Consider the following 26851-nt stretch of genomic DNA (forward strand, 5'->3'; position numbering starts at 1 on the left):
GTAACAGTGCTTTAATGAAAACAGTTATAAAATAAATGATGGTGTTAATTCCATAATTTATCAGAGAAAAAAATATAGTTATTTGAATGTTGGGGACCTTGTTTTCTTAATTGAAACTTTTAAGTTTTTAAGTACATGTGGTTCAAATTTACACACAATTTCTATTTAACACCATTTATGCCTTGAGAAGTGCGATAAAATGCCAGTAATTATATTTTTTATATCAGAAAATAAGTTTAGGAATCCCAAAATGTATGGGAAGTGTTGGAAAGACATTTTTTCTTATTGTAACTATAGCAAACATGTTATAGCTGCATAAACCCTATGTAATTCACATCTACTAACCTTACTTATTGTTTTTTTTTTAAATCAAATACAGAAAAACCATATTCTCTCTTTTTTTTTTGTACTGTGTAATTTAATGCAATATATATTCTCATTCCCAAACCATGCTGGCATTTGGATATTTAATTAAGGTTTCTTGTATAACTTAAAACATTTTTTTTTGCTAGAATGCTTTTGTGATGTTAGAAATAATTTTATTATAATTAAGAACAAACTTACATTTTTTGCTATTAGTGGTATCAGTTTCAGAAAGTGAACTGGAGAACCCAAATGTGACCTGAGCATTATTAGTTTTATAGGAAAGAAAAAAGCAAATAAATCCAATTGGTCACATTGTGACAATTTATTAAGAAACTAATGCACATAGTATATTCTGCAAAAAATATGCAGAACTGTTCTGCATAAAATTAGATGTTTAATAAATACCTTTTGAAGAGAAAATTCGTTCACATAATTAGACAAATAGTATGAAAGCAAAACAGTCATCCAATGATGACTATTGACTATTGAAGGTTTAGAAATGTGAATATAGAACAAATCCTAACTTCGTAATCACATATGGACTTATTTCTAAGCATTTACTAATATTTCTTGCTGGTCAATAAAAGGTACATAACTTGTGGAATATATGTATACAAACTTGAATTACTACATTCTAAAAATACTTTTCCTTAGTGTTTTTCTTTTTATTTCAAAGAAACGTATCCCTATAATTTAGGACTTAAATACCTTCAACCAAACTGAATTTTAGGTGATCAAGCATTATCATTTTATTCAAATTATTTGATGGATTTTACTATATTGAAAGAATAAAACCAGGAACAGTGCATCCATAAGTATAATGTATTTGGGAATAATCATTATCAATGCCACTACACTCTTGCATAGGAAGGCAGATAGCACATTACTGAGTTGTTCTGCTAATTTCAGCAATTATTTATACTGAGATACACATCAAAAATACCTAAGTAGGTTTTGAAATGTAAGAAATTGTTCTAAAGTAGTTTGATTGAAGTTGACCAGGCTATACTTAATATGGCTTTCATTCTTGTTGAGAAGTAACATTGAGGATCTCTGCGTCCTGAAATGTAGACAAAGGATCTAGAGACTTGGACTCCACTGATATTGCATTCAACCTTTCTATACTCTTGCTTATCAAAAAACAGGGATAGAGGCTGGGGGGATGGGCTGGAGACTCCTTATGTCATACGTTATATACTATGAGAAACAACAATACAGATAAACGTGCATTTAGCAACTGTCTCCCTCCACACCGTTCTGTCATAGAAGTTCACTGTGATTAAAAAGTTTGGAATCTACTCCTGAAATCATTGTTGCACTATATGCTAACAAATTTGGATGTAAATTTAAAAAAATAAAAAAAATAAAACCAAAATGTAAATGATAAAAAATTATTAAAAAATCATGGAAATTTCTTGGAAGAGAAAAAGAATTTTGAAAAGTAGAAAGGATGAAGCAGTGCAAAAAGGAAATCATTTATGGGATAATTTGATCCTGGGGCATACTGTGTAAATTCCTTGTCCCGAAGTATCTTCCCTGATAATAACTGATAAAAAATTATTCTCATCTGGTTAAACTGCCTAAAAATCCAGCAACTAGAAATTCATTAAATTAATGGGCAACTTCCTTCAAAAATACCAATTATTTATTAGCCATTGACAGAAAAATGAGAATTAATTTATCAAGATAATTCTCCTTTCACCCTTTTAGCTGAATATAACTGCTCTTTGAGAATGGAAGCTCTGATTTGGGGAGGGGAAAGCTTGTGAGGTACTTTGGGGCACAAAATCCTTCTGGAGTAAGCTTTAATCATGGAGTCCTCTGTGAGGTAGTCAAGTAGGATAGCATGTGGGGACTGGAAAGCAGGAGAAAGAGAATATACAGAATGCCAGAGACATATTTTGCCTAGTTTAAAACCTAAGTTTTCTAGTTGATCTTAAGGCCAAGTTAAGCAGGTTTATTATTTCCTTTTTTCATATATGAAGGGCCTCTTACTTCCAGGGAAATACTATTCGATCAGTATGAGTAAATTTCTATGGGCAGTAATACACTAACATGAATGTTCAATGAGGAGACATTGTAAACATTAAACATCTATTCTTAAGTTTGTGGGTTGTCTACACATAAGAAATCCTTTTGGATTAACCAGACGTACTATAAAAATGTTTTTTTTATGTTTAATTACTGATAGCAATACATTGCAAAAATTAATGTTTAGGCATTTCTGTGTCTAACAAAAGAGGCTCAAGTTTGATTTTCATGAATTGGCTGAAACCATTTCACCCCCACAAAATCACCACCACTACATTTTAATTTACTTACCAATGGCTTCCTGTGTTTACTTACGATAATATGCGCTTTAGGACCATAGATTCTTAGTCTTTCTGGGCAAACATGATGTTTTCCCTCTGAGGAAAGTAAGAATACAATATCCTCTCCTTTCCAGAACAACAAAACTCCTAAATTGTGCTATCAGTAAATACTAGCAAGAACCATCAACTAAAAAGAAAAGCAATAGAAATTAATTGTTCATGAATCCATTAGAAACCACAGTATACTAAAATTTTATAGAAAGGATTTGTTTTTACTGGTTAAGCATTTATAGGAACCCTACCAAAACAGCTCCCATTTACATATGAATTTATTGCTCTAGCCAAAAAGTACATGAGTAAGCGTCCCTATCTGGATTCCTTCTATAAAATTAGAGTATAATTTGAAGATTTCCCTTATACTAAAGTTGTCCCTACTACTTTTTTAAATCTACTTTGTTTGAATTTTCCAGCAGAAAAGTTTTGCACCATTATTGGGAAAATCTACTAGTGTTTCTGTGTCTTTTTATAATTTTTCAATCCTCATTGAGTGATGAAGAATCTTGCTGTTCATTGCTTAATTCTGATTGTGTTCCATTCATGAAAGGACTGTATAATATTACCCCTCTGAGCAACCTCAGTGAGAAATTAATTAAGATAATCTACTTTTAAAAACCATTAATTAATTTAGAAAGATTGTAATTAATTATATGGAAAGATTAATTAATATAGAAAGATTGTAAGTTATTTTGTGATAATTTTGCACTTTCCAATTTCACATACCCTAATGCTATTACTTGAAAAGAATACTTGGAAATTGTATCTCTGTTCTGAAAAGTCCAACACCAAAATCATACCTCTAAGTTTGTCATATCAATTCTGATAAAAAGAAGGCATGACAGCACCAATAAGATAATGACAAGAGGAAAGTAAGTCAGAATATATGAACACAAATGGTTACATGCAAGTAATTCTAGTAAGAAAGCAAAATGAGGAAAGAAAAGGCAAAATTGGGAAAGAAAAATCCACAAGATATGGTACATGTCTATTACTAAATAATGTTTTCCATGTGGCATTAGATGTTTTTAAATCTTTCAATTATTACAAAAGACACCTCAAAGTAAAGATGTATACTTTTATACATCATACCAAAGAAACAGATCTTTTTACATGGAATATATATCACTTATATTATAAAGAGAATATGTATAGTTTCCTTTATTGAATACCAAAGTTACAAGTCTTCTAGACTAAATTTTATACTTCAGTGCTTAATCAGCTTGCTCTCTGGATTAAGCAAAATACACAAAAAACAGTACACTTAGCACACACAAGTTGTTCGCTTATATTCACTAAACAAAGCTATAATATCCTCCAGTTTACATTCATGAGTTCTTTCTGTCAGTAGTAGTAGTAGTAGTAATGGTATTTTCTTCAACAAAATGAAAAGATTCTTTAAAATTCTATCATTTGAGATAACAATATATACTACCCCATGGTTCTAAATCATAAATTTAAAAATAAGACCAATTTTGCCAGACTTTTTTCATAAATAAGATTTAAAATGTGCTCGAATTTTATGTAGATCATTAATATTATTTTCTTTTCAAAATGTTAGTTTATCTCTTTGTAGTAATGTTTAAAGTTTACTGAAATGCATTGTATTATATCATGTGGGCTAAGCCCACAAGTCCATTACAATAAAATTTAAACTATATAACCATAGGATTCAAGGTAAATTAATACACTACACTGTAATTAAATTTTGAAAGTCCAAAGACAAAAATGTAATTCATTACCAAAGGGAAAAATATGATTAAATCCAATTGAGTAAATTGAAAGTATGTCTACATATCATGAAGGTGGTATCAACTCATGTACTTTATTTTCAAAGGCTTAATTATAACCTATTTAGATTACAAGACCAATTATAAAGCCTTTGGCTAAAAAATTTATTCATTTGTACCATAATTTCATTAGATGTAAAATTTACAGAGGTCTTATGGAAACCTTTATTTCTAGATGAGGACATTTATGGATAATATATAGGTCTGTCTGAATACATAATCTGTGATTTGATTCTGTAAAAATTTTGGCACCAACTATATCAGGAGCTCATGTATTAGCACAAATGAATGTAGTCCTTTGGTTGTATGCAAAAACAAGTTTGTACAATACATTTTTGCTTGTTTTCTTTTTTAAAAAAGCCTATTCTTCAGGATCTGATGTTAAAAATATTGGCATTGCTTGGCATTATACTATTGTATTTGCATCCTGATTGTTGGTACTGATTCCCCAAATCATTATTTTATGAAACTAGAAAAACTATTAAAATAACTTTATTTGAAAGGAACTTTACAAGTTAGTGTGCAGAGAAGTTGTTAGGACCTTGTAGACACCAATTATATATTTAAACACTTGGACACCACTACAAAACAACATAGAGTATAAATACTGTGGACCTGTGTATTTTTTTTTATCTCATCTCCCTAAAAAAGGAGGCTTAAACAGAATATTCAAGTAATGTACCAGAAAACAATGCCTTTGATATAAGATTAGGCAAAAAGCCACACATTTAGTTTTCTCTTCATCCAGTCTGGCTGAGGAACACTAGAAATCTTATAGGCCAGTTGATGTTCGTTTTTTCATGCTCCGTCGCTGAGCTAAGTTTGAAGCAGCAACAGGCTCAAGGACTGGTTGAAAGGTCTTGTGAGTCAGGGCAGAACATGTGGTGACCACTACTCCCTAAAATAATGAGAAATAAGACAATCTGAATAACAATCTCTGGAGGTAAAAAATTTCCACATTATATCATGAGAGATTTAACTACAATACAACCTTATTTCTTAGGAAAATAATTGAGTATACTTGATCTATGCATTAATGTTTCTTTCACGAATTAATATCTGAATATACCTTGTACATTTTTTTATTTCAATGACTATGCTGCTTAAAAATTTTTAAAACACTAAAATGTATTATTTTTATCAGACTTTCATCACTCATGTAATTTGTTTTAAATGCTTTAAGAATTTTATTTAAAAATTTTTAAACTATTTTAAAATGTGTTTTTGAGAGACAGAGAGAGACAGAGTGTGAGTGGGGGAGGGGCAGAGAGAGAGGGAGACACAGAATCCGAAGTAGGCTCTAGCCTCTGAGTTGTCAGCACAGAGCCTGAGGTGGGGCTTGAACCCATGTGCTGTGAGATCATGACCTGAGCTGAAGTCTGACGCTCAAATGACTGAGCCACCCAGATGCCCCAAGAATGTTTTTTTTTTTTTTATCAACTAACAAAGATTTCATGTCCAGTCACAATAGACACACACATTACAGAACTATCATAACTCTGTTATGTTTTTTTCTTTTTTTTTTTTCCAACGTTTATTTATTTTGGGGACAGAGAGAGACAGAGCATGAACGGGGGAGGGGCAGAGAGAGAGGGAGACACAGAATCGGAAACAGGCTCCAGGCTCTGAGCCATCAGCCCAGAGCCTGACGCGGGGCTCGAACTCACGGACCGCGAGATCGTGACCTGGCTGAAGTCGGACGCTTAACCGACTGCGCCACCCAGGCGCCCCTATGTTTTTTTTCTTAAGTCAACATAGTTTATTCCTTTTTAAATTTTTTTAAATGAAATTTATTGTCAAATTGGTTTCCATACAACACCCAGTGCACATCCCAAAAGGGGTCCTCCTCAATACCCATCACCCACCCTCCCCTCCCTCCCACCCCCCATCAACCCTCAGTTTGTTCTCAGTTTTTAAGAGTCTCTTATGCTTTGGCTCTCTCCCGCTCTAACCTCTTTTTTTTTTTTCTTCCCCTCCCCCATAGACTTCTGTTAAGTTTCTCAGGATCCACATAAGAGTGAAAACATATGGTATCTGTCTTTCTCTCTCTGACTTGTTTCACTTAACATAATACTCTCCAGTTCCATCCACGTTGCTACAAAAGGCCATATTTCATTCTTTGTCATTGCCACGTAGTATTCCATTGTGTATATAAACCACAATTTCTTTATCCATTCCTCAGTTGATGGACTTTTAGGCTCTTTCCATATTTTGGCTATCATTAAGAGTGCTGCTATAAACACTGGGGTACAAGTGCCCCTATGCATCAGCACTCCTGTATCCCTTGGGCAAATTCCTAGCAGTGCTATTGCTGGGTCATAGGGTAGGTCTCTTTTTAATTTTTTCAGGAACCTCCACACTGTTTTCCAGAGCAGCTGCACCAGTTTGCATTCCCCCCAACAGTGCAAGAGGGTTCCCGTTTCTGCACATCCTCTCCAGCATCTATAGTCTCCTGATTTGTTCATTTTAGCCACTCTGACTGTCGTGAGGTGATATCTGAGTGTGGTTTTGATTTGTTTTTCCCTGATGAGGAGCGATGTTGAGCATCTTTTCATATGCCTTTTGGCCATCTGAATGTCTTCTTTAGAGAAGTGTCTATTCATGTTTTCTGCCCATTTCTTCACTGGATTATTTGTTGTTCAGATGTGGAGTTTGGTGAGCTCTTTATATTTTGGATACTAGCCCTTTGACCGGTATGTCATTTGCAAATATATTTTCCCATACTGTTGGTTGCCTTTTAGTTTTGTTGATTGTTTCCTTTCCTGTGCAGAGGCTTTGCAGCTTCATGAGGTCCCAATAGTTCCTTTTTGCTTTTAATTCCCTTGCCTTTGGAGATGTGTTAAGTAAGAAATTGCTGCGGCTGAGGTCAGAGAGGTTTTTTCCTGCTTTCTCTTCTAGGGTTTTGATGGCTTCCTGTCTCACATTCAGGTCCTTTATCCATTTTGAGTTGGTTTTTGTGAATGATGTGAGAAAGTGGTCTAGTTTCATTCTTCTGCATGTTTCTGTCCAGTTTTCCCAGCACCATTTGTTAAAGAGACTGTCTTTTTTCCATTGGATATTCTTTCCTGCTTTGTCAAACATTAGTTGGCCATACATTTGTGGGTCTAGTTCTGGGGTTTCTATTCTATTCTACTGGTCTGTGTGTCTGTTTTTGCGCCAATACCATGCTGCTTGATGACTACAGCTTTGTAGTAGAGGCTAAAGTCTGGGATTGTGATGCCTCCTGCTTTGGTCTTCTTCTTCAAAATTACTTTGGCTATTCGGGCCTTTTGTGGTTCCATATGAATTTTAGGATGGCTTTTTCTAGCCTCGAGAAGAATACTGGTGCAATTTTGATTGGGATTGCATTGAATGCATAGATAGTTGGGTAGTATTGACATTTTAACAATATTTATTCTTCCAATCCATGAGCACGGAATATTTTTCCATTTCTTTGTATCTTCTTCAATTTCCCTCATAAGCTTTCTATAGTTTTCAGCATACAGATATTTTACATCTTTGGTTAGATTTATTCCTAGGTATTTTATGCTTCTTGGTGCAATTGTGAATGGGATCAGTTTCTTTATTTGTCTTTCTGTTACTTCATTATTAGTGTATAAGAATGCAACTGATTTCTGTATGTTGATTTTGTATCCTGCGACTTTGCTGAATTCATGTATCAGTTCTAGCAGACTTTTGGTGGAGTCTATCAGGTTTTCTATGTATAGTATCATGTTCTCTGCAAAAAGTGAAAGCTTGACTTCATCTTTGCCAATTCTGATGCCTTTGATTTCCTTTTGTTGTCTGATTGCTGATGCTAGAACTTCCAACACTATGTTAAACAATAGCGGTGAGAGTGGACATCCCTGTCGTGTTCCTGATCTCAGGGAGAAAGCTGTCACTTTTTCCCCATTGAGAATGATATTAGCTGTGGGTTTTCATAAATGGTTTTTATGATGTTTAAGTATGTTCCTTCTATACCGACTTTCTATGAAGCCGGCATTATTTTGATTCTTAAACCAGACAGAGACCCAGTAAAAAAAGAGAATTACAGGCCAATATCCCTGATCAATATGGATGCAAAAGTCTCAATAAGATACTAGCAAATCGAATTCAACAGCATAAAAAGAATTATTCACCATGATCAAGTGGGATTCATTCCTGGGCTGCAGGGCTGGTTCAACATTCACAAATCAATCAATGTGATACATCACATTAATAAAAGATAAGAACCATATGATCCTGTCAATCGATGCAGAAAAAGCATTTGACAAAATTCAGCATCTTTTCTTAATAAAAACCCTCAAGAAAGTCTGGATAGAAGGAACAAGAATTTTGTTTTTAATATGAGTTGTATATATTTAAGACATGGAACACATTTTGATGTGCATATACATAGTACAATGATTACTATAGTCAAGCTAATGAACAAATCACATAGTTATCATATTGTTTTGATGAAAGCACGTGAAATCTACTCTTAGCAAATTTCATTTCCAACATTTAACAAATTTTTTTTCAATTTTTTTAACATCTATTTATTTTTGAGACAGAGAGAGCATGAACAGGGGAGGGGCAGAGAGAGAGGGAGACACAGAATTGGAAGCAGGCTCCAGGCTCTGAGCCATCAGCCCAGAGCTTGACGCGGGACTCGAACTCACGGACTGAGAGATTGTGACCTGAGCTGAAGTCGGACGGTTAACCGACTGAGCCACCCAGGCGCCCCTTTTTAAAAATTTTTAATATTTGTGTATTTTTAAAAAAGAGAGAGAGAGAGAGAGAGAGAGAGAGAGAGAGAGAGAGAGAGAACAGGGGAGTGGCAGAGAGAGAGAGAGAGGGAGACAGAATCTGAAGCAGTCTCCAGGCTCTGAGGTATCAGCACAGAGCCTGATGTGGGGCTTGAACTCACAAACCATGACCTGAGCCAAAGTCTAACACTTAACCAACTGAGCCACCCAGGCACCCATCCAATATTTAATACAGTATTATTAACTATAGTCATCATGGTGTACATTAGATATCTAGACTTATTCATCCTACATAACTGCAACTTTGTATTTTGACCAACATCTCCCCATTTTACCCTCTTCCCTGCCCCTGGTAACAACCTTTCTACTCTCTGCTTTTATATATTTAACTGGTTTAGATTCCACCTATAAGAGAGATTATATAAATATATATATATATATTTCTGTGTCTGGCCTATTTCATTTAGCATGTCTTCCAGGTTCATCCGTGTTGTTGCAAATGACAGGATCTAATTTTTAAAGCTGAATAGTATTCCACTGGATATTTGTCCACCACAATATTTATCCTCAAAGAGATCTTTGTTCTCCCATGTTCAGTGCAGCATTATTCACAATAGCCAAGACATAGAAACAATCTAAGTGTTCATCAACAGATGAATGCATGAAACACTAAATTTTCCATCTAGATTCAATGTCTATAAATATGGGAATTTGCAACCATGGTTACTTAGGAACCAATAGCAATATTTTCTTTACATATAAAACCTACATTTAGTATACTCTTAGCCCCAGTGTCTAAAGAGAAAGTTAAATACAATTAAGGAATTTTTATTTATCATCTGAAAGGCAATAGGTAAAGAAGATTAACAAGAATCCACAGTTGTTATTTAAAACAAAAACAAAGAACCTATAAATACATTTTTAAAAATAAAGATATTTAAGGTAATTATATGTGTTATCAGTAAATGGCATGCAATAGCTTTATCAAACAATTAGAAGATGCATAAAAAATGTTTGTTTTACCTTAATGACATGTGATGCATCATATCTATTTGGCTGATCATTCAGCAACTGATCTCTGTGGGTTATCCATGAGTGTTTTAATACTTGTTCTGTAGTGTACCGCTGATGTGGGTCCATATGTAGCATATGGGAGAGTAAATCCTATATATTAAAATGAAAAAAAATATATATATACATATATATATACACACACACATACACACATATGTGAAACTGTATAGCAGTAAAAGTTTTAGTAAAATGTGTTATTTCATATTTTCTTAAAATATAAAAGCACCAGTAGCTTTGTGATCAGTTTTAATTGACCTATATACAGGAAAAACTAACCTATACTCTGCACAGATAACTGTCAGAATCTTCAAACAGATTTTTTGATATATGGTAAACCATTATTTATCATTTCTAAATCAGAGGACATCAAATCTGTGGAACTGGAATGTGGTTAGTGGGAGAGGAAGAAAATATAAAGTAGCAGGAGTTATCCTAGAATGTGTGAAATGGTCAAGAGGAGAAAAGATCTTTGCTGGTATTGATCTTTGCTGGTAAGCTGGGCCCCAAAGTATAAAGGTATACTTTTATATAGAAATTTCTACACTTTTATATAGTGTAGAAATGTACAACATAGAAGGGAGAACCCCATGTTGTTAACACACTCCCAATAATTGGGGGTTTATGTGTAAAATACTAAAGAAAGCAAAACATAAATTCAAGGCTAGCAGGTGATGGCTAACACTCTTTAATGGTCACAATATCCTAAGTTTCTCACAGAGTAACTGTGAATATGCTTATTTATTTCTGTTATAAGAAGTTGTAAATTTACTACAACTTGATAGTTTACCTCTGTGTTAATAACAAGTTGTAAATGTACTATAACTTGATAGTAAAACACAATTTTAAATACAAACTATCTTTATCAAACATCTTTTAGGAAATGGAGAAGTGAACTCTCCTTAACAAGCATCATATAAAATAGAAACAGTCATCCATAGCATAAGTAGTGAAACTAAAGACTCTAAGTAGTTACATCAGAATTTGAAGAATAATAAAAGTATATAAGAGAGTAAAACAACCAATCAAAATCTATTGGAAAAAGGACAAATATGAAAAAATGAATGGGAAAATAATTTAGAAAATAAAATAACAGTGAATTACTTCAATAAAACAGACCTAAATGATAGTCATAAAAATGATAAAAGTTCATAGTCCAAGGACTTCTACCTCTGGCCAAAATAGACTACCAGAGATTGGATTCATCCACCTGTTTGAAACAATACCCCCTCCCAACACAAAAGTAAATTAATTAATAAGTTAATAAATTCATTAACAAAATACAACAAACAACAGTTTTCTAGAGATCAAATATTAGGCAACAAAAGAAAGCGATTCCCAACAGACTGGGAACAAATCAAACAAGCCCTATGATTGCCCAAACTTACCACCTTGAGAGTTTTCAGACTGTTGTGTAGGTAAAGGAAACTCAGACAGAGCCTGGCAGATTCTCTGAGTTGATGAGACAAAACTGGGAGTCAGGGGGGACCAAGGCAGATAGATTAGCATGATTGACTACTAGCGTGGTGAGAGGAGCAGAGAAAAGACTACAGAGACCTGTAGAGGTCTCCTCAAATATTCAGCAGATTACTGATAAACCTACAACTGTGAAAAGAATTATTTTAAAGGTTTAGAAGGAAATCAGAACTCATGGAGGATGGACATAAAAACACTGCCTGTTTCCACAAGCCAGGCTGGAAAATCTCACAATTCATGAAGTACCTGGAGTTAACCAGCCTGAGTACTGTGTATCTCTAAACATTGTTCTGACCCTGCCTAAAAATCTTATTTATTTATTTTTTAATGTTTATTTATTTTTGAAGAAGAGAGAGACAGAGCATGAGTGGGGGAGGGGCAGAGAAAGTGGGAGACACAGAATCTGAAGCAGGCTCCAGGCTCTGAGCTGTCAGCACAGTCCCACGGGCTCAAACTCATGAACCATGAGATGATGACCTGAGTCGAAGTGAGTCACTTAACCAACTGAGCCACCCAGATATCCCTAAAAAGATCTTAAAAGGGAGAATCCAAAGCATCAGATTGTTTCACCTAACTTAATTGTGCCCCAGAATAAAGTTCAAGAATATGTATAAGAATACAAAAGTTTCCAGCACACAGTAAGGCAAAATTCACATTGTCTGGCTTCTTATAAAAAATCGTCAGGCATTACATTATATGTTAATGGCATAACATTATATGTTAAAAATAACATATAATAAGAAGAAACCAACCAATCAATCAAAAATGACCCAGAATTGATACATATGTCAGAATTAGCAGATAAGGATGTTAAAATGGTCATTATAACTCCATTCCATATGTTAAAAATTAGAGACAGAGAAGATATAAAAAGCCACAAATCAAATTTCTAGAGATAAAAAACTAAAATTTGAGACAAAAAATAAAATGAATGGGATTAAAAGAAAATTTGATATGCAAGGTAAAAATATTGGGGAAGACACAACAATAGATGCCATCAAAAAGAAATACAGAGTGTAAAACAGGCAAATGAACCGAGCATCTTGTGAGAAACAGAGCATCTGTGAGAAAACGTCAAGCAGTATAATACACAATTGCAACCGGTATCCCTGAAGTAAAGAAAAGGAAGGAAAAATATGTGAGGGAATAATATTTCCAAAATTATCAAATTTGGCAGAAACCATAAACCTACAGACCCAACAAGTTCAAGTTCAATGAAGTACAAATACAAGATATATATATATATATCTACATATATCTATATAGATATATGTAGATATATATATATCAAGGACATCAAACCAAATCTCAAAATCCAAGGCAGAGAGAATGTTAAAAGCAAATAGAGATTAAAAAAAGACACGTTACATATAGTGAAAAAATGATAAGAATAACAGAAGATTTCTTGTCAGAAAAAAAATCGAATAACAAGACAATATAACTCCTGAACAACCAATGAGTCAAAAAAAATCAAATGGTAAATATAAACAGATAAAAATGTAAATAAACCATACCACAATTGGGGCACCTGGATGGTTCAGTTGGTTAAGCATCCAACTCTTGATTTTGGCTCAGGTCGTGATCTCACCATTCATGAGTTCGAGCCCTGCATTTGGCTCTGTGCTGACAATGCAGAACCTGCTAGGGATTCTCTCTCTCTCCTTCTGTCCTGCTTGCACTCTCTCTGTCTTTCTCAAAATAAATAAATAAGCTTTAAAAAACCACCAAAACTTTATGAGATGCAGCAAAAGCAAGTCTAAAAGGAAAGTTTATAAAAAAGAATGCCTACACTAAGAAAAAGAAAGATCTCAAAAAAAGAAAAGAAAAATAAAAAAGATCTTTAATAATTCAACCTTATACCTCAAAGAACTAGAAAAAAAAGAAGAAAAAAAAAGGAAAACAAAGCCCCAGAGCAGAAGGAAGGATATAATAAAGATCAAAGCAGAAATACATGAAATAGGGACCAGAAAAACAGTAGAGAAGATCAAGAACTAAGAGCTGGCTTTTTGAAATTATAAATAAAATTGAAAAACCGTTAGCCAGACCAATAAAAATAAAAAAGAAAACTCAAATAAATTAAATAAAAAAAAAGAGGTGACGTTACATATGATGCCACAGAAATAAAAAGGATCATGAGAATACTATGAAAATTTATATGCCAACAAACTGGAATATTTGAAGGAAACAGATAAATTCCTAGATACACATATCTTACCAAAACTGAATAATGAAGAAAAAGAAAGCCTGAAAATACCAATAATAATGTGTAAAGAGACTGAAGTAGTTAATAAAAAATCTTGTAACAGAGAAAATCTCAGATAGTTTCACTCGTGAATATATGAAATATTTGAAGAAAATTAATGCCTATCCTTCCAAAACTCTTACAAAAATTGAAGAAGAGGAATATTCTCAAACTCATTTCATGAAGGCTGTATTGCCCCAGTATTAAACCCCTATAAAGATACTATAAGAAAAAAAAAAGGAAACAGGACAGTATCATTGATTAATATAGATGCAAAATTTCTCAACAAAATAGTAAGTAACTAAATTCAGCAGCACTTTAAAAAGAAAATACACCATGATCGAGTGGGATTTATCCCTGGGTTGTAAGGGTGGTTGAATATTCACAAATCAATCAATGTGATACACCACATTAATAAAAGAAAGGATAAGAATATTATCATTTCAGTAGATGAGAAAAAAAACATTTGACAAAGTACAATATATTTCATGATTAAAACCCTCAACAAAGTAGGGTTAGAGGGAACATACCTCAACATGATAAAGGCCATATATGAAAAACCCACAGCTAATATCATCCTCAATAGGGAAAAAATGAAAATTGTTTCTCTACAGTGAGGAGCAAAACAGGGATATCCACTCTCACCACTATTATTTCTTTTTATTTTTTTATGTTTTTTATTTATTTTTGAGAGAGAGAGAGAGAGAGAGAGAGAGCACGAGTAGAGGGAGGACAGAGAGAGAGGGAGACAAAGAATCCGAAGACAGACTCTAGGCTCTGAACTAGCTGTGAGCACAGAGCCCAATGCGGGGCTTAAACACATGAATGTGAGGTCATGACCTGAACCTAAGTCAGACGCTTAACCGACTGAGCCACCCAGGCACCCCTCACCAGTATCATTTAATATACTACTGGAAGTTCTAGCCACAGCAATCAGAAAACAAAATAAAAGGCATTCAAATAGTCAAGGAAAAAGTAAAACTTTCATTATGTGCATATGACATGATACTATATTGGGAAAACCGAAAAGGCTCCAACAAAATCTTGCTAGAAGTGATACACAAATTCAGTAAAAGCGATGGATACAAAATCAATGTACAGAAATCTGTTGCATTTCTATATAGCAATAATGAAGCAGCAGAAAGAGAAATAAAAGAATCAATCCCATTTACAATTGCACCAAAACCCATAAGATACCTAGGAATCAACCTAATCAAAGAGGTAAAAAAATCTGTACTCTGAATACTATAAAACACCTAGGAAAGAAATTGAAGATGAGACATAGAAATGGGAAAACGTCCCATGCTCATGGATTGGAAGAACAAATACTGTTAAAATGTCTGTGTTACCCAAAGCAATCTACACATTGACTGTGATCCCTAACCAAACAGGACCAGCATTTTCATAGAACTAGAACAAACAATCCTAAAATTTTTATGGAACCACAAAAGACCCGAAATAGTCAAAGCAATCTTGAAAACAAAACAAACAAAAAAAGCAAACCTGGAGGCATCACAATTCTGGACTTCAAAGCTATAGTGATCAGGACTATATGGTATAGGAACAAAAACAGACACATAGATCCATGGAACAGAATAGAAAACACAAAATTAAAACCTCAGGAAAAAACAGATGTTGTCGAGAATGCAGAGAAAGAGGAACACTTTTGCACTGCTGGTGGCAATGCAAACTGGTGTAGTCACTCTGGAAAACAGTATGGAGTTCCTCAAAAAATTAAAAATAGAACTACCTTATGACCCAGCAATTGCACTACTAGGTATTTATCCAAAGAATATAAAATATTTGAAGGGCACATGCACCCCATTGTTTACATCAGAGCTATCAACAACAGCCAAATTATGGAAACAGCCCAAATGTCCATTGACTGAAAATGGATTAAAAAAATGTAGTATATATATTTACAACACACATACACATACATACATACACACATACATACATACATATACAATGGAATAATACTCAGCCATCAAAAATAATGAAATCTTGCCATTTGCCACAATGTGGATGGAACTAGAGTGTATTATGCTCAGCAATATAAGTCAGTCAGAGAAAGAAAGTATCGTATGATTTCACTCATATGTGGAATTTAAGAAACAAAAAAGGGCCCCTGGGTAGTTCAGTCAATTGAGCATCTGATTTTGGCTCAGGTCATGATCTAATTTCTCGTGAGTTTGAGCCCTGCATTGGGTTCTGTGTGGACAGCTCAGAGCTTGGAGCTTGCTTCAGATTCTGTGTCTCTCTCTCTCAGCCCTTCCCCTGCTCGCACTTAGTCTCTCTCTCAAAAATAAATAAATATTTTAAAAAGTTTGAAAAAACAAAATAGATGAATATACAGGAAGGGAAGAAATAAGATAAAAACAGGGAGGCAAACCACAAGATTCTTAAATACAGAGAACAAACTAAGGGTTGCTAGAGGGGTATTTGGTTGGGGGTGCACTAAATGGGTGATGGGCATTAAGGTGGGCACTTGTTGGCATGAGCACTGGGTATTATATGTAAGTGATGAATCAATAAATTCTATTCCTTAAATTAAAAATAATAATAAAATACTAAAATACATTATTTTTTTTAATGCTTATTTGTTTTTGAGAGAGAGATGGAGAGTGAGAGGTGGAGGGTCAGAGAGGGAGGGAGACACAGAATCTAAAGCAGGCTCCAGGCTCTGAGCTGTCAGCACAAGGTCCTACACAGGGCCGAACCCATGAACTGTGAGATCATAACCTGAACTGAAGTCAGACACTTAACAAACAAAGTTTATATACTGTATGATTCCATTTATAAACATTTCTAGAAAGTGGAAAATAATGTGTAGTGTCAGACAGCAGGTCAGTGGTTGTCAGGGAATCAGGGGTGGAGATAGTGAGTTGGGAATGTGGAGCAGGAGGGAAATATTATAAAGGGACGTGAAGAAACTTAGGGTAATGGATATGTTGATTATCTTGATTTTTGTGATCATTTCATTGGTGTGTCAATACATCATAGCATTAAATTATATACTTGAAATACATGTGTTTTCTTGATCAGTTATACCTCAGTAAAGTTGTTAAAAAACAATCAGTGGTTTAGCCCCAAAATAATAGGCCCCTCTGTTCTTACCAAAGTGTTTCAACATATATATATATATATATATATATATATATATATATATATACTAACATTTAATAAGAAAAAAAACACTGCTCTTCATTAAACCTATCTCACCTTTTGCATTTTCCTGTGGATTCTCAGAGACTACTGAAAAGTACAGGTAGCGATGTTGAAAGAATGAAAAAGAATTTAGGAAATGATCCTCTACAATACTGAAATATACACCTTAAATTTTACTCATGGGGGTCTTTGTTGCTAATAGGAAGGTCAAAGATAAACATATATTGTCAGAGTGATATATAGATTCTTTTTTTTTCAACGTTTATTTATTTTTGGGACAGAGAGAGACAGAGCATGAACGGGGGAGGGGCAGAGAGAGAGGGAGACACAGAATCGGAAACAGGCTCCAGGCTCTGAGCCATCAGCCCAGAGCCTGACGCCGGGCTCGAACTCACGGACCGAGAGATCGTGACCTGGCTGAAGTCGGACGCTTAACCGACTGCGCCACCCAGGCGCCCCGAGTGATATATAGATTCTTAATGATATCAGCTAATACTTACACATACTACTTACTATGTGCCACACATATTAACCTTCATAATAGCCCTGAGGTGAAAACTGTGGCAGAAAGAGGTTAAGCATAATTCCCAAGGTAACATAAAGTAGGTGTAACATAGCTGGTAAGTAAGGAGATGCATCCAGGCAGTATGCCAGAGCCTGGCTCATAAGTATACTATTTCTCATTCTTCCTCATTAAAATCAATGTTGATGCCTGAACTTTATATAACTGTTGCTGCTTTTTCAATGTTTATAGCATTAAATAAATATTTGTGGAAAACATCAAAATCCCTATTTCAGAAAAAAATAGTTTTTAATAATGAAGTGGAACAATACTGTTTTATTATATATTCATCAACAAAATTTAACTGACATTAAGGAGAGTTAAAGCTAGGTTGGCCATATAATTTGTTTATCCAAATCAGGTCACTTGAGAGTGAAAGGCATAAACCAAAACTATCCCAGGAAAACTGTCATATATGATCAACCAAGTTAAAGCAAAAAAGATATAATTACTTCTGGGGTAAAAATCGGCTAACTTATATAGGACTAATGTAATTTTATAAATGTTTCACAGGTTCTTAAGCATACAAAATGGTCACTTTTAATTTATAAACAGACTTATTTGCATAACCAAAGTGGATTCCCCAGAAATGAAAATGAAAATATAGTAAATATGGCAATATCCTAAATGCTGATAAAATATTACAAGTATTTTTTCCTAGGAAATGTATGAACAGAATGCTGATTTGTTTATGCAATCAAATGGCTTTATAGCATAAGTATCAATATTTTCCTACTGTCTTTTAAGTAAATGGAAGTAGTTTTTTTTTTTTTTAACATTTATTTATTTTTGGGACAGAGGACAGAGCATGAACGGGGGAGGGGCAGAGAGAGAGGGAGACACAGAATCCGAAGCAGGCTCCAGGCTCTGAGCCATCAGCCCAGAGCCTGACGCAGGGCTCGAACTCACTGACCGCGAGATCGTGACCTGGCTGAAGTCGGACGCTTAACTGACTGCGCCACCCAGGCGCCCCTGGAAGTAGTTTTAATATGACTTAATTTACCTTATTTCTTTTTAGCCTCCCTCAGAAATGAATGAGTAGCAAGATCTCCTTGACAGAATGACAAGCGGAGTAAAGATGACAAATGAAAGAGCAAAATCCACTGAATTTTCTTGATAGCTAAGAGGCAAATGAGTTCAGCCACAGTTCACAATTGTATATGAATAATTTTCCACTTTTTCTAAGTGGATGTATAAGTGTTAACCAGTTTAAAAATGATACTGAGCTATGGTAAGAATGACCACTTACACAATGAGTATTTAGTTAGATAGCTTAACTGGTAGAAAACCACTACTAATAAAAATGATTAATTTAATCTAACCTAGACTTCAAGTTTCTTATTTTTTTAATATACATTTTAAGTAAATGCCAGAAAAACTCCAAATTCTTTGAATGTACATGAATACAAGAGAATGGCAATTTTCCTATTCTTCTTACAGTACTCAGATGGCAAATCATTAAAGTTTAGAAACTATTGATTAATAATTCATAAATTTATATTTCAATTTTAATAATGTGATTGAGATAAACCATTTATTCCATTAGAGTTATTATTAATTATACTATAAGCATTTTAATTCAGTCATATATGTTACAATTTATACTTCCTCAGTATAAATAGTGAGTTCCATAAATACTTTTTTTTAATGTTTATTTATTTTTGACAGAGAGAGAGAGAGACAGAGCATGAGCGGGGGACTGGCAGAGAGAGAGGGAGACACAGAATCTGAAGCAGGCTCCAGGCTCTGAGCTGCAAGCACAGAGCCAGATGCAGGGCTTCAAGTCATGGGCAGTGAGATCATGACCTGAGCCAAAGTCGGATACTCAACCGACTGAGCCATGCAGGGGACCCCATAAATACTTAAGGAACACTTACTGCCTTGATAACAGGTAACAAATAATAATCCCTACAGTAAGACTAAGAGTACAATTTTAATTACTGAATTTGCTAGTGTATCTTTTTAGCTTTGATTAGACATTGTAGTCTTTTTCTAGTAAAATTTGGCACAAGGCTACAAAAGTTATGATACCAATAATCTGTTATCACACTTTGTATTTCTGTGGTTCTCTGTTGTATTGTTTTCTCTTCCATTTTTCATTTTGGTTTTTGAATCTTCTCTATTTTATCCTTAGTGTGGTTAAAGTTTTGTCAGTTTTCTTTTTTTTCCCCTTTCCTTTCCTTTCCTTTCCTTTCCTTTCCTTTCCTTTCCGTTCCTTTCTTTTCTTTTCTTTTTTTGGAAAAATTGGTCTTTACTTTCAATGTTATGTTATTGTGAATTCTGGGCTCTATTTTACTTTATTTGATTTTGGTCTCTATTTTACTTCTGATTTTTCTTTGTTCTTTCTTTCTGCTACTAATTTTAGCAAAGTTTCTTCTTTTTCTAGTTCCTTGTGGTATAATGTTAAGTTGTTTATTGGACTTAAAATTTTTTTTTCTCCAAGTTTTTATTTAAACTCCAGTTAGTTAACACACGGTGCATGTTAGTTTCTGGTGTAGAATTTAGTGATTCAACATGTCCATACAATACCCAGTGCTCATCCCAAGTGCCCTCCTTAGTCCCCATCACCTATTTATCCCAATCCTCCCAACCACCTCCCCTCTGGTAACCATCAGTTTGTTCTTTATAGTTAAGAAACTATTTCTTGGTTTGCCTCTCCCCCCCACCCCATGTTTGTTTGTTTTGTTTCATAAATTCCATTTATGAGTGAAATCTTATGGCATTTCTCTTTTGTATACTCTTTATTTTGCTAAGCATAATATTCTATCTCCATCCATGTCATTGCAAATGGCAATTGTATATATATATATATATATATAATACATATATATTGTAAATATATATACATATATATAAATATTTATATAAGACTAATGTTATTTTGTAAATGTTTCATAGGTCCTTAAGCATACATACATACATACATACATACATACATACATGCATACCATGGCTTCTTTATCCATTCATCAGTCCATGGACATTTGGGAACTTTCAGTAATTTGTCTATTGTTGATAATGCTGCTATAAATATTGGGGTGTATGTATCCCTTCAAATAAATATTTTTTGTACTTGGGTAAATACTTAGTAGTGAAATTGCTGGATCCTAAGGTGGTTCTATTTTTAGCTTTTTTGAGGAACTTCCATATTGTTTTCCACCATTGCTACACCAGTTTGCATTCCCATCAACAGTACAAGAGGGTTCCCCTTTATCTACATCTTCACCAACCTGTTGTATCTTGTATTGTTGATTTTAGTCATTATGACTGGTGTAAGATTATATCTTATTGTAGTTTTTATTCGTATTTCCTTGATGATCAGTGATGTTGAGCACCTTTTCATGTGTCTTGTTGGTCATTTGTATGTCTTCTTTGGAAAAATGTCTATTCATGTCTTCTGCCTATATTTTACTTGGATTATTAGTTTTTGGGGTGTTGAGTTGTACAAGTTCTTTATATATTTTGGATATTCTTTATCAGATATGTCATTTGAAAATATTTTCTTCCATTCCATAGGATGCCTTTTAGTTTTGTTGATTGTTTCCTTCACTGTACAGAAGGTTTTTATTTTGATCAAGTCCCCAAAGTTTATTTTTGCTTCCATTTCCCTTGCCTCAGGAGGCACACCTAGTAAGAAGCTGCTAAGGCTGATGTCAAAGAGGTGACTGCCTCAGTTCTCTTCTAGGATTTTTATGGTTTCCTGTCTCACATTTAGGACTTTCATCCATTTTGAATTTATTTTTGTGTGTGATGTAAGAAAGTGGTCCAGTAACATTCTTCTGTATGTTGCTGTCCAGTTTTCCCAACACAAATTGTTGAAGTGACTGCCCTTTTTTACACTAGATATTCTTTCCTGCTTTGTTGAAGATTAATTGACCATAGAGTTGTGGGCTCATTTCTGGGCTTTCTATTCTGTTGTATTGATCTATGTGTCTATTTTCATGCCAGTACTATACTGTCCTGATTACTACAACTTTGTAATAAAACTTGATGTTTGGTATTGTGATTCCTCCAGCTTTGCATGACTTTTTCAAGACTGCTTTGGCTATTTGGGGTCTTTTGTGGCTCCATACAAATTTTAGAGCTGTGTTTTCTAGCTCTGTGAAAAATTCTGGTGGTATTTTGATAGGGAATATATTCAATGTGTAAATTGATTTGGGTAGTATAGACATTTTAATAATATTTATTCTTCTAATCCTTACGAATTAAATGTTTTTTCAATTCTTTGTGTCCTCTTTCTTTCATTAGTGTTTTATAGTTTTCACAGTACAGATCTTTCACCTCTTGGTTAGGTTTATTCCTATTATGGGTTTTGGTGCAATTGTAAATGGCACTGATTCCTTGAATCTAATTCTGCTGCTTCATTATTGATATATAGATATGCAACAGTTTTCTGTACATTGATATTGTATCCTGTGACTTTAATGAATTTGTGTATCTGTTCTAGTAATTTTTTGGTGGAGTCTTTTTGGTTTTCTATATAGAGTATCATGTCATCTGTAAATAGTGAATGTTTGATTTCTTCCCTGCTGATTTGGATGTTATGTATTTCTTGTTGTCTGATTTCTGTGGCTAGGATGTCCAATAGTATATTAAATAACAGTGGTGAGGGTGGACATCCTTGTCTTGTTCCTAAAGGTAGAGGAACACATTTCAGTTTTTCCCAATTGAGGATGATATTAGCTGTGGGTCTTTCATGTATGGCCTTAATCATGTTGAGGTACGTTCCCTCTAACCCTATTTGTTGAAGGTTTTAATCATGAATGGATGTTATGCTTTGCAAAATGTACTTTGTCAAATGCATTTTCTGCATCTATTGAAAGGATCATATGGTTTTTATCCTTTCTTTTATTAATGTGGTATCTCACATTGATTTTCCAATATTGAACCCCACTTGCAACCCAGGAATAAATCCCATTTGATTGTGGGGAATGATTATTTTAATGTACTGTTGGGATTCAATTTGCTAGTATTTTATTGAGAATTTCTGCATCTATGTTCATCACAGATTTTAGTCTGTAGTTCTCTTTTTAGTGAAGTGTTTATCTGTTTTTGGTATCAGGATAATGCTGATCTCATAGAATGAATTTGGAAATATTCCTTCCATTACTAATTTTTGGGTAAGTTTGAGAAGAATGGGTATTACCTCTTCCTTAAATGTTTGGTAGAATTTACCTGTGATGCCACCTTACCCTGGATTTTGTTTGTTGGGAGATTTTTTTATTATTGATGAAATTTCTTTGCTGTTTATAAGTCTGTTCAAGTTTCCTATTTCTTTCTGTTTCAGTTTTGGTAGATTTTATGTTTCTAGGTATTTATCCATGTCCTCCAGGTTGTCCAATTTGTTGGCATACTTTTTCATATTTTACTTATAATTATTTGTCTCTAGTGTTCATTATTATTTATCCTCTCTCATCTGTGATTTTTTATAAGTCTGGCTAGGGGGTTATCAATTTTATTAACTTTTTCAAAAAAAACCCAGCTCCTAGCTTCATTGATCTATTCTATTGTTTTGGTTTTTAGTTTCTATATCATTTACTTCTGCAATAATTTTTATTCTTTCCCTTCTTCTGCTGGCTTAAGGCTTGGTTTGTTTTTCTTTTTTGAGATCCTTTAGGTGTAAGGTTGTTTATTTTAGATTTTTCTTTCATTTTGAAATAAGCTGTATTATTATATACTTCCCTGTTATGATGGCTTTGCTGTACCTGAAGTGTTTTAGACTGTTGTGTTTTCATTTTCATTTGTTTCCATGTATTTTTTATTTCTTCTTTAATTTCCTGCTTGACCCATTCATTGTTCAGTAGCATGTTTTTTAACCTTCATGTGTTTGTGGTCTTTCTGAATATTTTCTCATGGTTGACTTCAAGGTTCATAGCATTGTGGTCAGAAAATATGCATGCTATGATCTCAATCTTTTTTGTATTTGCTGAGGCCTGATTTGTGACCTTACAGTATGTGATGTATTCTGGAGAATGTTCTATGTTCAATTGAAGAGAATGTGTATTCTGCTGTTTTAGGGTGGAATGTTCTGGATATATCTCTTAAGTCCATCTCATCCAGTGTATCATTCAAAGCCATTGTTTCCTTGCTGATTTTCTGCTTACATGATCTGTTCGTTGATGTATGTGTACTGTTAAAGTCCGCTACATTTATTGTGTATTATCAATGAGTTCCTTTATGTTTATTATTAATTGTTTTATATGTTTGAGTGCTTCATGTTAGGGGCATAGATACTTAAAACAGATTTTCTTGTTGGATAGTTCCTTTTATTAGTATATGGTGCCCTTCTTCATCTCCTGTTACAGTCTTTGGTTTAAACTCTAATTTGGTCATCATCAGGGAAATGCACATCAAAACCATAATGAGTTACCACTTCAAACCTGTCAGAATGACTAAAACTAACAACACAAGAAACAACAAGTGTCAGCAAGCATGCAGAAAAAGAGCAACCCCCACACTGTTTTTGCAGAGTGGCCGCAGCAGTTTGCATTCCCACCAACAGTGCAAGAAGGTTCCCGTTTCTCCAAGTCCTCTCCAGCATCCATAGTTTCCTTATTTGTTCATTTTAGCCACTCTGGCGTGAGGTGATATCTGAATGTGGTTTTGATTTGTTTCTCCTTGATGAGGAGCAACGTTCAGCATCTTTCCATGTGCCTGTTGACCATCTGGATGTCTTCTTTAGAGAAGTGTCTATTCATGTTTTCTGCCCATTTCTTCACTAGGTTATTTGTTCTTCAGGTGTGGAGTTTGGTAAAGTCTTTATAGATTTTGGATAATAGCCCTTTGTCCAATATGTCATTTGCAAATATCTTTTCCCATTCCGTTGGTTGCCTTTTAGTTTTGTTGATTGTTTCCTTTGCAGTGCACAAGCTTTTTATCTTCATGAGGTCCCAATAGTTGATTTTTGGTTCTGTTTTGTTTCCCTTGCCTCCAGAGGTGATATACTGTCCAGTTCCTGGTGCTTCAGGGAGTGTCTCTGGTGTGTGGTGGATGCACTCTGCTGCTGTGTTTTAGCTGCTATAGCCTTCAAACTAGTCATCAACGAGGCTCTCTTTGCCTGGAGTGCACGGTGTTTGGTCCTTGGGCAAAGTTGAACTTTTTTTCTTTTTTTTAAATTTTTTTTTAATGTTTATTTATTTTTGAGACAGAGAGAGACAGAGCATGAACGGGGGAGGGTCAGAGAGAGAGGGAGACACAGAATCTGAAGCAGGCTCCAGGCTCTGAGCTGCCAGCACAGAGCCTGATGCCAGGTTAGAACTCACGGACCGTGAGATCATGACCTGAGCCGAAGTCAGACGCTTAACCGACTGAGCCACCCAGATGCCCTGAACTTTTTTTTTTCTTAAAACAAGCATTTATAGGATAAATTTTACTCTAACATCTTCTTTTGCTGCATCCCACAGGTTTTGGGATATTGTGTTTTCTTTTTCTTTTGTTATGAGACATATTTTGAGGTGCCAATTGAATTCTTATTTGGCCCACTGTTTGTGCAGTAGTGTGTTGTTTAATATTTACATATTAATATTTAATAATTACATTGCAGATTTTCCAGCTTTGTTAGATTGTTGATGTTTAGTTTTGTACCACTGTGGTAAGAGTATATACTTGGTATGATTTTGGTCTTTTTAAATTTGTAATATTTGTTATGTCTCTTTTTATGTGATTTACTTAGGATTCTTCTGTGTGTACTTGAAGAAAATATGTATTCTATTTTTCTTAGATGTAATGTTAAATATATATATATATATAACACTGTATTATTAAGTATGCTTCCAGTAAAAAAATGTTGAAAAAATAACTTTAACTGAGGTTACTCATTTAAAATACAACATATCAGAGGCAATGTCGGTGTGGCGATGGGTGAAACAGGTGAAGGTGATTAAGAGTATATTAATCATGATTACAGCTGTAATCATCAAGACAGTATGGTACTGGTGCAAGAACAGACACTCAGATAAATGGAACAGAATAGAGAACCCAGAAATGGACTCACAAACGCATGGCCAACTAATCTTTGACAAAGCAGGAAAAAATATCCAATGGAATAAAGAAAGTCTCTTCAGCAAGTGGTGCTGGGAAAACTGGACAGTGGCAGGCAGAAAAATGCACCTGCACCACTTTCTTACACCATACACAAAAATAAACTCAAAATGGATGAAAGACCTAAATGTAAGAGAGGAAGCCATCAAAATCCTTGAAGAAAAGCAGGAAAAAACCTCTCTGATCTTGGCTGCAGCAACTTCTTACTCAACACGTCTCCGGAGGCAAGGGAAACAAAAGCAATAATGAAGTACTGGGATCTCATGAAGATAAAAACCTTCTGCACAGTTAAGGAAACACTCAGCAAAACTAAAAGGCAACCCATGTAATGGGAGAAGATATTTTCAAGTGACATATCAGATAAGAGGTTAGTATCCAAAATCTATAAAGAACTTATCAAACAATACCCCAAAAACAAATAATCCAATGAAGAAATGGGTAAAAGACATGAATAGACACTTCTGCAAAGAAGACATCCAGATGGCCAACCAACACAAGAAAAAATGCTCAAATCACTCACCATCAGGGAAATACAAATCAAAACCACAATGAGGTAACCACCTCATACCTGTCAGAATAGCTAAAATTAACAACTCTGTCAACAAGAGATGTTGGTGAAGATGTTGAGAAAGAGGATCTCTTTTGCACTGCTGGTGGGAATGCAAACTAGTGCAGCTACTCTGGAAAACAGTATGGACGTTCCTCAAATAATTAAAAATAGAACTACTCTACGATCCAGCAATTGCACTGCTAGGTATTTATCCAAGGGACACAGGTATGCTGTTTGAAGGGGCATGTGCACCCCGATATTTATAGCAGCACTATCAACAATAGCCAAAGAATGGAAAGAGCCCAAATGTCCATCGATGGATGAATAGATAAAGAGATGTGGTATATATATACAATGGAGTATCACTCATCAATCAAAAAGAATGAAATCTTGCCATTTGTAACTACATGGATGGAACTGGAGGGTATTATGTTAAGTGAAATTAGTCAGAGAAAGACAAATATATGCTTTTACTCATATGAGGGCTTTA

At 34.4% G+C, this 26851-nt stretch overlaps 1 protein-coding gene across 1 annotated transcript in view; it reads right to left on the bottom strand.

The window, feature by feature from the left end:
* Positions 1-2529: 2529 nt before the first annotated feature.
* Positions 2530-26851, bottom strand: part of RPS6KA6 (ribosomal protein S6 kinase A6) — a 176109-nt gene continuing 151787 nt past the window's right edge. The window contains exons 21-22 of the mRNA XM_043569575.1: positions 10273-10413; positions 2530-5420 (exon numbers count right to left, since the gene is read on the bottom strand). Coding sequence (XP_043425510.1) covers positions 5295-5420; positions 10273-10413 — 267 coding nt within the window. The 3' untranslated portion in view covers positions 2530-5294. The remainder of the gene's footprint in view (positions 5421-10272; positions 10414-26851) is intronic.

This window comes from Prionailurus bengalensis, chromosome X (assembly GCF_016509475.1).
Source record: "Prionailurus bengalensis isolate Pbe53 chromosome X, Fcat_Pben_1.1_paternal_pri, whole genome shotgun sequence".
Classification (NCBI taxonomy): domain Eukaryota; kingdom Metazoa; phylum Chordata; class Mammalia; order Carnivora; family Felidae; genus Prionailurus; species Prionailurus bengalensis.